Source organism: Raphanus sativus, chromosome 6 (genome assembly GCF_000801105.2).
Source record: "Raphanus sativus cultivar WK10039 chromosome 6, ASM80110v3, whole genome shotgun sequence".
Taxonomy (NCBI): Eukaryota; Viridiplantae; Streptophyta; class Magnoliopsida; order Brassicales; family Brassicaceae; genus Raphanus; species Raphanus sativus.
The window spans coordinates 35,950,958-35,968,274 of record NC_079516.1 but is presented as its reverse complement, the minus strand read 5'-3'; the positions used below and the strand labels follow the sequence as shown (position 1 = coordinate 35,968,274).

Below are 17,317 nucleotides of genomic sequence, written 5' to 3'. Positions count from 1 at the left end.
GGATCAGTCGCAACACCATCTTTTGAAATCACGTGGCCCAAGTACTCCACCTGTCTCTGCCCAAAAGCACATTTTTCGATTTGCAAAGAGCTTGTGTTTCTCAAAGACCTTCAACACCTCAGTCACATGCTCGATGTGCTCCTCCAATGATGAACTGAATATCAAGATATCATCAAAGAAAACCAAAACGAATTTGCGTAGAAACTCAGAGAACAACTCATTCATCAATGACTGAAAAGTAGCCGGAGCATTCATCAGTCCAAAAGGCATCACCATAAACTCATAGTGCCCTTGATGTGTTCTAAATGCTGTCTTTTCCACATCCTCTTCCTTCATTCTTATTTGATGATATCCCGATCTCAAATCTAGCTTCGAAAACCACTTAGAACCACTGAGCTCATCCAACAACTGGTCTATCATAGGAATAGGATATTTATCAAGTACTGTGGCTCTGTTTAGCATACGATAATTCACACAAAAACGCCACGAATTATCCTTCTTCTTGACTAGCAAGACCGGACTAGAGTAGGGACTGTGACTTGGCCTTATAACCCCTGTTGCAAGCATCTCTTGTACACTCTTCTCCATCACTTCCTTATGAACTTGCAGATATCTATACGGTCGTACACTAACAGGTCCTAGCCCCAGTTGTAGCAGAATGCTGTGCTCATGTCCCCTTACTGGTGGCAACTCTGTTGGTTCACTGAACACATGCGCAAATCTCTCTAACACTTCGTTCAACTGGGTCGGTATCTCTGAATCTGCTTGCAGACTTTTCATTGATGAACCTTGAAGATGTAAAGAAGAATCCCCCGTTAAAGTCACCTTCTTCCCTTGATGATAGAACACGTACTCATGCTTCTCCCAATCTATCTCACATTTCCCAAGTGTTCTGAACCAAAGCATTCCCAAGATCACATCGACATTTCCCAACTCCAGCATGATAAAATCAGTCTGAAACGTTAATCCTTGAAGATTTATGATCACATCTCTACAAATCCCTGCTCCTGGTACCGATGCTCATGTACCTAACATAATCTCCAAGCTCCTTTGATCTGTTTTCAACTTCAGCTGCTTCGCCATTGTAGGTGAAATGAAATTATGTTTTGCTCCACTGTCCAGCATCACTACCATCACTTGCTTCTTTATCGTACCCTTTAACTTGGTTGTAGTTGGCGAATACAAGCCTAATAACGAACTCACTGATATCACCCTCATCTGTGGATCCCACACAATGTCATCTTCATCTGTCTCATCAAGTTCTTGTGTAACCACTTCCATCTCTACTCCATTTACTACCGTTAACACTCGCAACGCTGCATAAGGGCATACAGATGCATGTTGTCTGCTCCACTTAGCATCGCATTGAAAACAAAGCCCCAATCTTTTCTTCTCTGCTAACTGAGTATCAGATAAACGCAACGTCGGTCTAGCATTAGTGTTGTTCTTCTTCTGTTCAGACGTAGGTTGCGCAGGTTGAGTAACTTGTTTCTGCTTCCAACCTGAATTCGCCTGATAACTTGAGTAAGAGCTTGTATCCTGATGATTGGTGTGGTTCATTTTGTTACGTTGTTGCATCTCCTTCTTAACAACATTCAACAATGAACTCGACTCCATCTGATAAGCTGTGGCAATCATCTCAGGTAGGTCTACTGGTTTGCACATAGTCACCACTTCCTGCATTTCATGCGTTAAACTATTCATGAAAATGCCTTCCCTCTGTGTATCTGATATCCCTGAAATCTGAGTTGATAAGTCCTCAAACTTGTGTATGTACTCAGCTACTGATCCTGTCTGATGCACTGCGAAGAACGGCTAACTAGGATCTCTCAGTTTCACCTTGCTGAATCTCGCGATTAACCTTTCTTTGAAATTGAGCCAGCTCATAAACGGCCTCCTTAGTACTTCGCTATTGAACCAACTCAACACATCTCCTCCCAAACTGACCGAAATCAACTCGAGCTTCCTGACTTCATCGTAACCTCCAATCCTGAAAAATCGCTCAGCCAAAGCAATCCATCCATATACATCATCACCGCTAAAAGTAGGTAACTCTACTTTCTTGATCCAACTATCTCTATCATCCATCAGTGGCGCAATCGTTCAATTGGCCTCTCCTCTAGAGCTAGGGCCAGTTTCCCGGTTATAGTTCGATACCTGAGTAACGTACGGATGTGAAATCGGATTCGCCGTAACCGCCGTCTCTTCCGACGATCTAACTGACCTCGACATCAGCTCGATAAGTTCAGAAACATTCGCATCGATCTTCGCCGTAAACTTCTCCTCCAGCTTCTCGATTGAAGATTCAATCGTTGATCGCAGATTCGTATTCGTCTCTCTCTGCTCCGCGAACTGCGACGCCATTGACGCCGCTAACGATTCCACACTCGGTAGTGTCGGTCTCGTCATCTCCGTTTCTTCGCGATTGTTCGATCCGAGCGCACACGACGCACCAATTTGATAAGAACAATAGTGTATTTCGATTACGTTCCGCCCAACCACCCTCTCTTAGTCCCCACAGATCGGAGATCTAAGCCACTTCTTGAATCTCACACTCGAGATTCAAGCCACAAGCAATTACTCTCAAACTGCCTAACTGTAACAGACACTTGCACTCTTCTATTTATATCACTTCTATTTACAAACGACTCTCGTGACTTATTCAGTAAGTAACTCTGCCAGCTCAGCAACTCTTCTCTCCTTCTCCTTCCATACTCTTCTGCTTCTTTCTTCTTACCACGTACACTCTCATAGGCCTATCACTTTGTTCTCTGGTTATGTAGTAAAACCATTTATGCACCACGTTGAATGTAATGTCAAACCCCATATGAAGTATTTTAAAAAAAATGAACTAACTACAGATTACCAGAACTTAACTGAAGTCAGAATCTCAGATTGCTGGTTTAGCTCGTTTTTAATATTTTTCACGGTAGATAATCTTTCACATTTGTTTTATAGTAACTTTTGTAAACATCTAGTATCAAAATTACATATCCAAGAAACTATGGATCGTAACGTTCTTCACTGTCATCTAAAGCTCTCCTCAAAACTCCTCACTTATTTAAACTATAAACCTGCACTTTTAACAAAACCAGTAGAGTAAGACAGGACACCATTGTCTAAATGACTGATGAATATAATAAATTTATTAAGATTCTGATTTATACAAGAGAATGTTTGGGTGAGCATTAGGTCTCAAGTCTCTCAACAAAAACAAGAAAAGACGGGATGTCTAAGATATTGAATAGCATTCCACCAGAAATAGCAACCTGCAACAACAACAACATTTATAAGACCAGAGTTTAAAAATTTAACTCTCTTTAATCTCAAATGTGAATGTGTCAAGGAGAGGGATGTTTACTATTCGTTCGGATATCTGAGACGCTAAAACTCATCCTCCAATCACAGCAGAAGTGGTGCTCAGTAGCTGTGCGCTGTGTAAAATTAGTAAAATTACATATTAGTAAACAACATTTATTTCAAACATAGTTTTTTAATTGCAGACACAAAAGAACAATTGAAGCTGCATGCTTTATAGTGAAACTTACTATGGTGAGAGAGAGAACAACCCCAGTGTTGTTTCAGTACTAAGAGGAACAATGAAAGAAAGTGGGAAGAAACTATACTCAAAAGTGTTATATTGACTGACTACCTCCGGTTAAGATAGCAAGATCATCCAAGCAATGGCTCTTGCGTCTCCAAAGGATGGAGCTTTAATGGCTGCTGCCTTCAGGTTACCTTTCAGTTTGTTACTTATAACAGGAGCAAGAGCGTCTTGCTCAATCTCCTCAGCAGCTATAAGAACTGGATAGTCCTCTTTAACAGCAGTATCCAATATCTTGAACATATCTTTTGATTTGTTATTTTCTTATCAACCAAAAGCAGCTACAAATACAAAAACAAATATACTCTTAGCAACTGCAGTTACTAGACAATGGGGGAAAAAACAAAGTCTGCGAGGTCTTGGTGCTGACCTTGCAATCATGGAACTCAACTTCTCTCTTCCTTCGATCAGTGACAAAGTAAGGAGATAAGTAACCACGGTTGAACTGCATTCCTTCCACAACCTCAAGATTGTTCACTAATAACATTGACAAGACACACCAATGTCAAACCTGATAAACATATGAATCTATAATATAATGAGTATAAAAAGTATAATTTATCGAATTTTCAAAAGTAAAAAACATATGATTACGATGAACAAACATCTTCGCGCACGCGCAAATCAAAAGCTAGTAATCTACTTAGTAAAGAAGGAAAATTTTGATAATAAAAAAGAGAAAAGAGGATAAAAGGAAACTTCAAAGTAGGACGTATCTGGCTTAACATGAATGACGGGATAAATGAAAATTGTTTGGAAACATAGATATCAGATTAAATATTTCTTTTTATTTATATATTTAGTTATTGCATTTATAATAAACTAGGTGTTTTCCTACACCATGTGCAGTAAAAAAAATTTAAAATATTTTTAAAAGATAAATATAAATTATATTTATTTTTTATCAATATTATAAATTTTCTTTTTCTTATCAATATTTTAATATAAATTTGATTTAACTGAACATTAAAATTAAGATAAAAATAATTATGTTTATTTTGAATTATATTTAAGAATGTGCATGTATATATTACAAATTATATTCTTAGGTAGATTTTTATATCTTTTTATTTTAATTAAATATATGAATAAATATGTAAAATTTCATAATTGTCAAAAATTAAAATTAAACAATATTTATAAAATTTGTAGATATATATAAGAAATTAATGATTTTACGATTTAATTTGATTTTATGATTTAATTTTTATAATTTTCTAAAAATATGTATATATTTTTGAAATATTTTTAATTTAAATGATATTTCAAAATTTGAAATGCTATAATTTAATAAATTTATTTTAATGATGATTTATGAGTTATTAACATATTTTAAAAAAATCCAAAAATATAAATCGACAATAAATGTAATATATGAGTTATTACCATATTTTAAAAAGTTTACCAAAAATATAAATTAACATTAAATATAATTGTCCATGTCATATTAGTCTATAAGACATGTCATCAATTTTAGTAGTCATGTCATATTATTTTGTGAAAATGATTGTATATGGCAAAATCACTTCTCAAATATAGTCTAGGGGATATAAAATTTCATAATTGTCAAAAATTAAAATTAAAAAATATTTATAAAATCTATAGATATATATAAGAAACTAATGATTTTACGATTTAATTTTATGATATGATTTAATTTTATAATTTTCTAAAAAAATATATGTATAATTTTCTTAAAATATTTATATATTTTTGAAATATTTTAATTTAAATGATATTTCGAAATTTGAAATGCCATAATTGAATATATTTATTTTAGTGATGATTTATGAGTTATTACCATATTTTAAAAAACTCCAAAAATATAAATCAAAAATAAATGTAATATATGAGTTATTACCATATTTTTAAAAGTTTACCAAAAATATAAATTAACATTAAATATAATTGTACATGTCATATTAATCTATAAGACATGTCATCAATTTTATTAGCCATGTCATATTATTTTTGTGAGAATGATTGTAGAGAAGACGTGTGGCAAAATCACTTCACAAATATAATCTAGGGGATTAAGTATTTTTGTATTTCTTTTTATTTATAAATTCTTGAAACTGCATTAAAATCAATTTAAATTAATTAATTTTAATGGTTATTATTCTTTTGCGGTGAAAATAAAAACATAAACTTAAATATATATAGTATTATTATATAAAACAATTTTTAAATATAATATTACCTTATTTAGTTTAGTCAAATATAAAAATTGTGTGAGTTCAATTTTCAAGAAAAAAACATCATAAAATTAATAACAAGTCATAGAAAACTAATACAAAAAATTAAAAAAATTAGTATTTTATTTTATTTTAAAATAAATTAACAAAAAACAACATGTAAATATATGAATAGCACAATGACATCAAATTGCATCATGCTATAAAAATTTAATATAATATTATGTAAAAATAAAAAACAATTATTATAAAATAATATATTCTAGTTATATGTAAATTACGAAATATAAAAAATATATATGGATTTTTTAATAAAACCAACGGTTTATGAGTTTACGTTGAACACAAGTTAAATTAAGAATCTGCGGGGAGGCTCAGATCAAGTTTTGTTTCATACTTAAAGTAGTTGCACTGAGGTAAAAAAAAATAAAGGGATAAAGATATTGGAGAAAATGTCATTTAAATCATCAACTTTCAAATTTGGTTGAAATAAACCACCAATTTTTCGGTAAACAAAAAAATACATAATTTTTGTTGATAAGTCATTTTAATCATAAAATTTCGACAGTAGAAATACTAGGCATAAAATAACATTTAAAGTTGATGATTTGTTCTAACAAAATATAAATCAACATTTTAAAAAATTGGATGTTAACGTTTAGAATTAATTATTTAGTAACTATAACATTTTATAAATATAATTATTGAATAAATTAAAATCTAATTTTCATTATTTTATTCAAAATAAAATTTAAAATAATTTCATGTTTATTCTAAAATAGTTAGTTAACATATCATTAGGTTAATAATTATTTATTAAATAGTTATAATATATAACTTTTGTAGCTATTCATATAGTCCTAATTATATAATGGTTCATAATTTTATTGTCAAAATTTAAAAGAAAAAAATAAAATATTAAAATATTTTTTATTCTTCGAAGAATAAAATCAGTGGTATATAGATTATTCATGATTCTAATAATGTAGCAACATTTGGATCTTAAACTTTTTTGGTGAAACTTATTTTTTATTAAAATGCAGATGAATCTTGGTACACATTTATAGATATTATATAAATTTTATTTTTAAGATATTTACTATAAACATAAAAATTCATCAAGAATTCATCAATCGATAACTCTTTTCGTTTGAGATACATGAAAGAGTCGGTTTCCTCAAAACCCAAACCGGATTTATCATTGGTCACCGGATTTAGTAGTTCATCCGCGAATCTGGATCGGGTTTCAAAACACTGTTTTTTAGTTTATAAAAAAATTGGTGTTTTTTTCAACCAAATTTGAAAATAGATGATTTAAATAATATTTTCCCCAAATCTACTTAATAAAGAGAAAGAAAAATCCAAATATGAAAATTTTCCTATAAACGACGTAATCTATTTTATGAAGAAGGAAAATTTTGATATAAAAGAAAAAGAAAAAAAGGATAAGAGGAAACTTCAAAGCATGGCGTATCTGTTCTTTTTAGTCAAAGCCTGACCGTATCTAAGACTTTAACCTAAACACGAGCGTATCTTCAAACATTACTTTTGTACTTAGTTGCACTTGGGTAGAAATGTAAGAAAACATAAAAGGAAAAAAAAAAATATATATATATATAGCTACAGATTTGGTGGAAGAAATACTTGTTAGGCTGCCCTTGAAATCAATTCTCAGATTCAAAACCGTCTCAAGGCAATGGAGATCAACACTCGAGTCAAGGAGGTTCGCGGACAGGCGTATGCTTGTTCCAAAGAAGCGGAAATTCTTGGCTGTCGGAAATCAGGCCCAGACGCGGTTCCAAGGAAACGAAGAGATCGAGATGGTGTACTTAGAGCGTGATAAAGAAGCCACACGACCTTCGTTGACATGTGACGGTGTGGTTTGCATCCCGGAACCGAATTGGGTCAGTGTCTTGAATCCTTCGACAGGAGAGTTTCTTAGATTCTGTAGCGGTCCCTTCCACTATGAGAACCACATGTCTTACGGTAATTAAGTCTCTTTTTTCATTATATTAATTTTTTTTGTCAGGGTTTTTGAAATTATCACTATAGCAGAAGGATGGTGGAGCGAATTCAATATAAACTCGGCGATGGGATTTGGTAAGGACGAAGTTAACGGGAAGTATAAAGTCGTGAGCATGTTGTTTGATCATAACCATTACCAGATTCTTGATGTTGACATTGGCCAATGGCGGAAACTAGTTCCGCCTCCTTACAAGGTTGAAACGAGAAGTAAGTCGGCCTGTGTGAAAGGATCCATCTACTGGTTAGATCTTTTTCGTATATATAAGCTACTAGCTTTGGATCTTCACACAGAAGAATTTCGGGATGTCCAGGTACTTCCTCCCATTTTGCACTCCGCCGGAGCTCGGATAGTGAACCTTGATGATCGTCTAGCCATAGCTGATATCTGTATGATGAAACCTGGATGGAATCTAGAGATATGGATCATGGATGCACAAGAAGAAACATGGAGTATGACTTACAGCCAGGGCCGGCCCTGGGCTAAAGCCCATAAAGCCAGGGCTTTAGGCGCCAAAATTATTTATGTTATAAGGGGCGCCAAATTACAAAATATCTCTTTAGTATAGTGGTTTGTGTCTAGTGTTCTTTTATGTGCAAGGGACGTGTTCGAAGCTCCTCTATTCTGTTTTATTTTTTTTTTCTTTTTAATAATGGCAACAAATAAAAATATTTAATAATCAAAGATTTTAATACCTTTTCTAACCACTTTAATTTCCTTTTATCTACCTGCCTAATTAGTTTTGTTTCCTTCTAACAAATGTACGTTTCATTTATATATGTATTAAATTATATGATACAAATTATAAAGTTACAAAAGTAAACAATAACTAAATTTTCTTTTTTGATAATGATTATAGCCAAAAAAAACTGATTACTTTTAACAACTTATTTCGTTATATTACAGATATAAAATAAACAAGAGGATCAAACAAAACTAATTATTTTTTTTTTATCTTAGCAATTGACAGTTTTTTTTATTTTTTGTTAATCTTTAGATTCTCTATTACAAAACTGTATATTAGTCATTCTTCTCTTCTAATTTTCTATGTAAATTTAGTTTTTCATTCGTAACTATTTTTATATCTTTTGCAAGTTTTCTATATTTAAAAAAAAAACTCAAAATATGAAATTAGCTTAAGGTGATATACATTAAAACTGTAAAAATACAGAAAACTAAAATTAATATGTTATATCATATATGTTGTATTTTATTTTTCTATATTTTATATATTTCTTCTTTTTGTTGTAGGATTGTTAGTGTTTTTATGTCTTATGAGTTATGATCAAAGGTATAGAATGTTTTCAAATTTTAAAAATGATTATATAGTAACAAATTCTAGTTAAGGGCAGTATTTTTTTTTAGTTCGCTTTAGGCGTCGTATTAGTCCGGACCGGCACTGCTTACAGCATTACTTTAGCCCATAGAGTTATTCCTATGCACGGGAGAGCTATAGAGGAATGGTCAACGTTGTTCACGCCCTTGGCTGTTTCTAAGGAAGGGAGTCTTTTCTTCTATGATACTAAGAAGAGGCTGTTTAAATATGATCCTAAGACAGACTTACTCTGTTGCCTCTCTTCAGATATTTGTGTTATTTCTCCTTTTGTCGAAAATTTGGTCCGTTTACATCCAGGATGTGTTCCGAAAACCCGACCACCTGGGTGCCGCAATGGACGTAGCTATCTAAATCTGGTACCGTGCTCCCAGATATCTAAACGGATCAAACTGCTGATCCCTAATATTTTACTTACCTCTACTCTAGTGTCTCTGATTTGTTTTGGTTACAGTTATAGATACCGTACTTGAATACCGTGGTCCGTCTTTGTTTTCAACTTACTATTATGATAAGCACTCTTTTCGTCTTTCTTTTAACATTTAACTAGATCTCGACCCGCACAACCGTGCGGATTTTATTTTCATTTTTATATGTATATATATTTATTTAGATCATTAGTAGTGTACATTTTTAATTTTAATCATATATTTAAATATTTATAAAAATATTTCAAATACAATCATTTATAGTTTGGATGTTGTAAATAATCAATTGTCTAAACTATCGTACGTAGTTGTTGCTTCTTATTATATATTTATCTTATTGTATTTACATTTAAACATATTAATATGTGCATGAAAAATATATTTGACAATTATTTTTTATTTAATTGATGTTAAATTTTTACCCGTCTTTGAAAACTGGATTTTTTAGCATTATTTTCTATTTTTATTCATTTTACACAATATATTATTATATCTACAAAAGTGAAAGATATGTTAATTTTTATACATGTAATATATAGTCTGATAGTGTTAAGCCGTTCTGTCGTATTATATTTTTAACATAAATATTTTCTATTTATGAAAAGAAAATTTAAAATTTTATCAATTTAATATAATTTTATCATATTAAATTCAATATGATAAAAAAATTAAAATGATTGATTGTGATTATATAATAGATAAAAATAAGATATAATATTTTATTTTTCATTTTATAAAAACCAACTGAATATATTAATGTATAATAATATTTCAAAACTAACTACGGAATTAGTTAAAATATTTACATATAATTTTGAAAACTAAGATCTTGTTAAGATCTTTTTAATAGATTTTTCAATTTTTTTTAGAAAAAAAAAATATATATATATATATATATATATATATATATATTTAAATTTTAAATGAAAAGATATCAAAAGATATCATTTATTTAATATGAAGATTAATAATAATGATAAAAATATAGTGTGACCAAATCTAGTAGATAGTCTATTTTTTAAGAAAATCACACATGAATTAGAATTTATGACTTCTGTTTTAATATAATAGATCTGAGGTGACTGGATTCCCGCCATATATCACATCATTGTTTCTGAACCCACTTTCTAGACCACCAACAAAATTCTAGTAAAGATTGAATCAATTTTTATCTGATAAATACGAAGAAATAGTGTAATTTATTAGTGAAATTTAAGATTAAATAATGAGAATCAAGTATGTGCTTTGACCTCTTAATGACCACTTCTCACTTGCTTTTGTCTATGCTTCTGATCCTGTATTCCCAATCTCACTTCTCTTGTATCCGAGTCAAAAGAACATTCAACGGACCGAACATATCATGATAAAAATCATGAACCGCCGAGATCACCTGTGTTATGTGTACTTGCTATGGTCTTAAAAAATGATCTAGCTGTTGTAACTAATTGATGTCAAAAACCATGGTTTGGATTAGCAAGCGAGGACGGTGACGTTGTTGGTGTCAACGGTATCTACTTGAAAACCATGTTTGATGTTTCTCTAAGAGAGTTATGGTTTTGTGCCAACTCCAAGCCGAGAAGCCTCCACCCTGAACCAGCACGAACCGCTTCGTCTCCGTTCCTTCCACCTTATTCAGATCCTGTTACACATGCAAATGTCCCTAACCATGTCACGGACACACATCAACCTTTTTTTACCTCTCTATTTATGTGTGAAAAAATATTTTCAAAAGGCAATTCATGCAAAATTAAAGGAATTAACATTTTTTTTTAAATGTGAAATGTGAATGCAAACTATATTAACCACATAATTATGTTTAAAAATACTAATAAACTGAGCTTTAATTTTGATTAATGTATATCCTAAAATAAACGCAAATAAACAATCTGAATGTATATAATCATAAGTTTTTTCATTTGTTTTATAATAAGTGAAATGCCCGCCTTGTCTACGAGCTGGTTAGGCTTGATCATTGGATCGGTACTAGACCTTTGCCTAGAACTAAAGCTTTTAACGAATCCACCTGTCGACCTCCTGGGAGTCTGAACGGCTAAAACAGGTCCTGAGCCGCCGCCTGAGCTGGCGTGAGTTGAGGGATAGACAACGGATTTGGACCGACTGAAGTTAGGAGGAACAACGGAATTGCTGTTAAGAGGAGTTAGGTTGAAGAGGAGATCTATAGCTGCTAAAGTTTGCTCCTGAAAAATATGAGTCTTTATCGTGTCCATGATGATCTTGATGATGTCTCTCTCTTATTTTCTTCTTTGCTATGATCTTGGAAGACGAAGAGGAGGATGAGCCGGAGCAGGAGAGCGAATGAAGTAGCGTACGCTTTCTAAACGAAGGAATTGCCTGAGTTACTTTCTCCTCTTTTGCTGCGGCCTTCCGAGGATTTTTTGGGACGTTTTTCCTCCTCGTGAGGGATACACGTGAACGTGTTGCCCATTTTGCTGAATTTTCTCTGTGTTTGTTTCCCCCACCAGAGGGAAGAGATTGTTTATAGATGCATTACTACATGTTCAAATGTTTGTTCGTGCTTTTCTATGTTGGAGAAACGAAACAGTTGAGATTTTCACGTCGTGAAGGAAAAGAACAAAAAGGTTTTTGCATAAGATTTTTCCAGACTTGGTATTGAGAAATATATCTGAAAATAATTTGTATTTTTGACATAAGATAGAATAACTTTGTTTGTTGCCAAAGCCAAAAACATGGCTTTAAATATTACTAGATACAAAAATTAGTAACATTACTTCATGCTTACGCGAACAGGAGGAATACTCCACTCCTAAAAAAATTATCAGGATCAATACTTAGCTTTAACTTGCATCCACGTTTGTTTCACCATTCGGATTGCTTCCAATTTCCGATATCGATGTCTCTGTGACTGTAATTTTAAAATTTCCCCTCTCACATTACTTGACACGTACGGTTCCGCAACCTCTTACTCTTGGGCTCTTTCATCTAGCTCTGTTTCGCTTGTATCCAACGATGTTTATTTCACAAAATTTGGCTAAAGATCGATCTCTTTATACGATCTGATGGGCAATGTTCTCTGACCAGTGTTTGAGCTTGAGCTGATGCTTGTAGAGTTTTTTTTTCTTTTTGAGGTGATGATTGTAGAGTTAATATATACGTTGTGTATAAATAACAAAATATAGAATTTAGGAACAAAAGCTGGAATAGCTCAGTTGGTTAGGGCGTGTGGCTGTTAACCACAAGGTCGGAGGTTTAACCCCTCCTTCTAGCGTTATTATTCAATAAATTTATATATTACATGATATTTTTAATAAATAACAACTTAATATTAGTGATTTTGGCCAATTACCTACAGTTTGAAACAGAGAAGGAGTAATAAACATGCAAAAAAAAATGGTTGGGGCCAATCAGACAAGTGGCAACTGGCAAGTTAGGTGTCAAAGACTACGTCAAAAAGTTATGAAAGAACCGAAAGCAAAATATAGACGACCGTGATTTGTGAATTTTGAGCTCCACACTTCTAAATTTTAGAGTTAGTATATATGGTGTCAAACTTATGAAAAAGAAAACTTTCTCAAAAAATTCTTACTAACTTATTCTATAACCTCTATAATTTTTTAGTCATCCTTGGGAAAGGTGTCCGTAGAAAACCTAAATCTTTGATGCTAAAGTGACGGACGAGAATTGGAATTTGATGTTACATGACTTTGCTAAATAAGTGAGTAACGCTTGCCAACGGAAGTGAATCATCGATCATGCAAGCATGCATACAGCTTAGTAACCCTTCACCCCGTTAAGAGGGTAGAATGTATATATTGATATTTTAAAGAACAATTTAAACATTTTCTGAACAGATAAATTGAGAAATAAGTGTAGTTTCTCATTATTGAAAACTCCAATTTGATAGGTGAGAAATGGAGAAATAGACACACTTAGAATACAAGACCAATTAAGTAGCATCTCATATTATGGATTATAGAAAAGAAAGCAAGAAAAGCTCTTTATTCGTTTTAAACTTTATATATATAACAAAATACTAATTAAAGAAGTAAATCCAAACCCTAAAAAGAGTTTTAAAACAAACCAGAAAAGAAAGTGGGAAGCAAAAGAGACAGCTCTAGCTTTTCACCTACGTAAACACACCGTTGGCAAAATCTATGCCGTCCATAGCAAGTAAAACCCCTTAGTCTGAGATGATGTCACACCTAAACTTGCAATGCCACAGCGACGATAGTGGTTAGTACTATGACGGTCTTGGTTCGGATAGAGAGCTCCTCACCACCGCTGGGATCGAAACCGGTACTGCTCCCTGATGGTCCCATAGTAGTTCCAGGGAATACAGATGAAGTCGGCACTCCAGTGGTGGGATTGGTTGGCATCCCCAAGGTTGAATTTCCGGTGGATGGAGTTCCGGTGGTAAAATTTCCGGTGGTTGGAGTTCCGGTGGTTGGAGTACTAGTGGAGCTGCAAAAGAGTTACTCCATAAGCACACTTAAATCATCGTAGAAGTTTGAGAAAATGGTAAACCTGTTGTAAAGATTCAGTAGCTAAGTCTATAACATAGTCAACCTCTTCAGTCTTATAAGTCGAGTAAAACCGGTATAACCTTAGTAGTCTCCAGTTGATTCTTAGTACCATTTGAGCTTCAACCAGTCCGGTTTAGCTCAATCACTAGTGTTGTTTGTCTCATTTCGATCAGCAAAGGATAATTATCACTCATTATAAAACTCATTACTTATTATCTAAAGACAACACCAAGCAAACAACCACAAATTAAAAAGAGGAACCAAAAAAACTAATCTAGGCTCAAAGGACGAGATTAAGTATAACATACCTAGAAGAAGATAAACAACTTGAAGCATCTGCAAGAATACAATAATGAAAAAAAACAAAATTAACATAAAAAATTGTTTGATGAAAAAAACTTATGGGTTTTGATAAGTGGGTTCGGAGAGAATACTTGAAGGAGGGGAAGTGGAGATGACGGCGGCACCGTTAAAGTCACACGTTGCACCAGTGGAAACTTTCTTCTGATAAAAGCTGTTAACGGCGACATCACAGTGGTTTTTCACGGTGTTCGGTTGGAAACAAGAACCATTTTGCTCAATCTGCGAACAGTCAGCACCTGATCCACACGCATAATCTATTACCTTCTGAAGCGCTTGGTCGTCTCCGTCCTTACACACACAAACGGCCGCGTCTGTTCGATCACAAAGAAGAAAAAGAGACATAAAATCACAATAGGGATCTCGGATCAGAAAATGCAAAAGATAAATTCTAACATAAAATATGTTTGGTGAAGTGGAAAAATATGTAACCAAGATTAGCACTGCAACGATAACGAATCCTAGAAGCTTACTTGAATAAGTAACCATGGAGAAGAAAAGAAACAAAGAAAGCAAAATTGACATGGCTGCTTCTAATCAAGATATCTCTGTTATGCTTGTTGAACAAGTAAGATCGACACTTGTTTAAACCTAACAGTGTTACAGATACGAGTTTGCGTTCTTGGTGGTTTAGAGAAATAGAATGAGAGGGATCCTTATAAGATGGTCGAATATTTTTATTTTTTTTTGCGATAATTTTTTGGATACTAATAAGCACTGTACACAATATATGTTAAACCTTTAGATCCCTTTTGTGTAGTGACTTGTAAATGTTAAATTTTTAGTACTCAAAGCAGAGGAACAACAGAGAAAAGATGAAAAGCTAGTTTGTCATCTAGTTGTTCTGTGACTGGTCGACGCACAAAAAGTTGTAGTGGTGACTTTGCTTGAAAGAAAGATATATAGCTTGGTATTCACTAAGTTTCCTCCTTATTTTACGTATATCACATACATTTTAGTTTGCTTTATTTTTTAACCTTTGGTTTATGTTAGGAGAATCTACTACGATAAAAAATCTAGCTAGCTTTTCTCTAATACATAAAAGTGATGCACAGGATTTCAAAGTAGAAATATTGGTTAACTTGGTTTCCTTGTAAATGTAGCTAAACAAATAATTATATAATATATTTGTAAAGTAAAGTCGTAGTATGATCTTAAAGCACTAAAATGATGAAAAAATGATAGAAAGCAGAGAAAAGAACAGAAAAATCGGAAACAAAGTAGTCTGCGATAGCATAAACTAAGTGTAAAGTACTTAAGGGCTAAGGTAGCGAGAGCCATGTGCAGGACAAGCTTTGCATCCGCACTACAACACGTATGATTTGGTCACTATAGTCAAAAAGTCATATTATTAAACTAATCCGAGAATTTGATGATTGATTTGAAGACGACCAAAAATAGCAATGAGCTTAAACGGTATCATAAAAATAATAAGGATGTCTTGGTCAGGTTTTAAGTAAGATTTTTTAGTTTTGGATTAACTTTTTTTGGGGCTCAAATTATTTGGGTCATAAATAACTTCATGACTAAATTTAAATCTAATTTTATTTGAATTGTTTGAATTTTTCAATTGAGTTTGGTTGTTATCTTCTTACATAATAAAAGGAAAATATTAGTAAATATCTATTAATATTAACTTCAATGTAAATAGTTATATATATAGTAAAAATCATTATTTTAATAAGTAAAACATTGAAAGTATATCGAGTAAGTAAATATTTCATTTTTGGTAGAAACATAAACTATACAGAAAATCTTGAGAATTACACTTTAAGATAAACGTTTCATCTTGACACAATTTGCAATGTTGCGATTCCAACATATATAAAATATGATAAAATTTATATAATAAAATGAAGATGATAAAACTACTATCAAAGAAGTACAAAAATAAATATATAAAAAACACTAAATGTCAAATAAATGGGTAAACTAGAACAATAAATTCATTGAAAATATTCAAACACTAGTGGAGCAGTGGCAAAGAAGAAACTATGAAAATATCAAACAGTAAAAAGAAGATGATGATCTAAATGATACCTAAGTTTGTTTTCTTATTTTTAATGTATATACTCAGTACAAGGATTAACATATCTTATCTTACACAATATCTACAAAAATGCAAAGTCGAATTCAAACTTATGAAAGTAAATTCTGTTTTATGAAACACCGTATGTATTATTATTTATAAATGGATAGTAAAAAATTTGTTTCACAATAAAATAATATTTACAGACAAATTTTAGTTGAATTTTTTTTTTTTGACAAAATAGTTGAAATTATTCTGTATTGGATAAAACGTGAAACAAATAAATCATGATAACTATAATAAATAGTTAGTGATTTCATATTAAGGATATAAAATGAAAATAAAATGAAACTTGAAACATAAAACATTAATTATATGTCATAAACTAGTTGTGTTTCAACATAAATATGATTTTTTAAAAAATTCATGATAAAAATATTTAATATCAAAAAACTATAACATATCAAAAACTAAGAACAAATAAAGATGATAAGAACTAGACAAAAGAAAGTTTGCCTCTGTAAACTAAAACAAATTACTAAAATCTTCGTCGAATAATTAGAAAAGATTCATCTAAATTATTCAAATTGAAAAAATATATTCAATTTTCTTATAAAATAATTATTTTTAGCTAAAAACTTATTTTAAGAAAAACATGTTAATACATTAAAAATGAAATATGTTCATCCGTTGTAGCTTCCACAGTTTTGAAATATACTGAAAGAAAATTATATGTAGCAAGATACTTGCAAAGGTAATCAGTAACCTAAGTTTCACTAATAAACGTAACAATAACTGTAGAAGTGGAACAATACGATCAAGTCTAGTAAATTTTTCTTCTCA

At 31.9% G+C, this 17,317-nt stretch overlaps 2 protein-coding genes and 1 non-coding gene across 3 annotated transcripts; 2 read left to right on the top strand and 1 right to left on the bottom strand.

Annotated features, from left to right (window-relative positions):
• The first annotated feature begins 7,438 nt into the window (after nucleotides 1–7,438).
• Nucleotides 7,439–8,390, top strand: LOC108811033 (F-box/LRR-repeat protein At2g43260-like). The gene is made up of 2 exons (XM_056987323.1): nucleotides 7,439–7,785; nucleotides 7,852–8,390. The coding sequence occupies exons 1-2, from the start codon at nucleotides 7,539–7,541 to the stop codon at nucleotides 8,388–8,390; spliced, it is 786 nt and encodes a 261-aa protein (XP_056843303.1). The 5' UTR covers nucleotides 7,439–7,538.
• A 4,366-nt stretch (nucleotides 8,391–12,756) lies between these two features.
• On the top strand, nucleotides 12,757–12,830 carry TRNAN-GUU (transfer RNA asparagine (anticodon GUU)). The gene has a single exon. It is a non-coding gene; the product is annotated as a tRNA-Asn (tRNA).
• A 710-nt stretch (nucleotides 12,831–13,540) lies between these two features.
• Nucleotides 13,541–15,107, bottom strand: LOC108806598 (carbohydrate-binding X8 domain-containing protein). The gene is made up of 4 exons (XM_018578750.2): nucleotides 14,919–15,107; nucleotides 14,520–14,759; nucleotides 14,394–14,421; nucleotides 13,541–14,023 (listed from the first exon to the last, which is right to left on the bottom strand). The coding sequence occupies exons 1-4, from the start codon at nucleotides 14,968–14,970 to the stop codon at nucleotides 13,765–13,767; spliced, it is 579 nt and encodes a 192-aa protein (XP_018434252.1). The 5' UTR covers nucleotides 14,971–15,107; the 3' UTR covers nucleotides 13,541–13,764.
• Nucleotides 15,108–17,317: the final 2,210 nt, after the last annotated feature.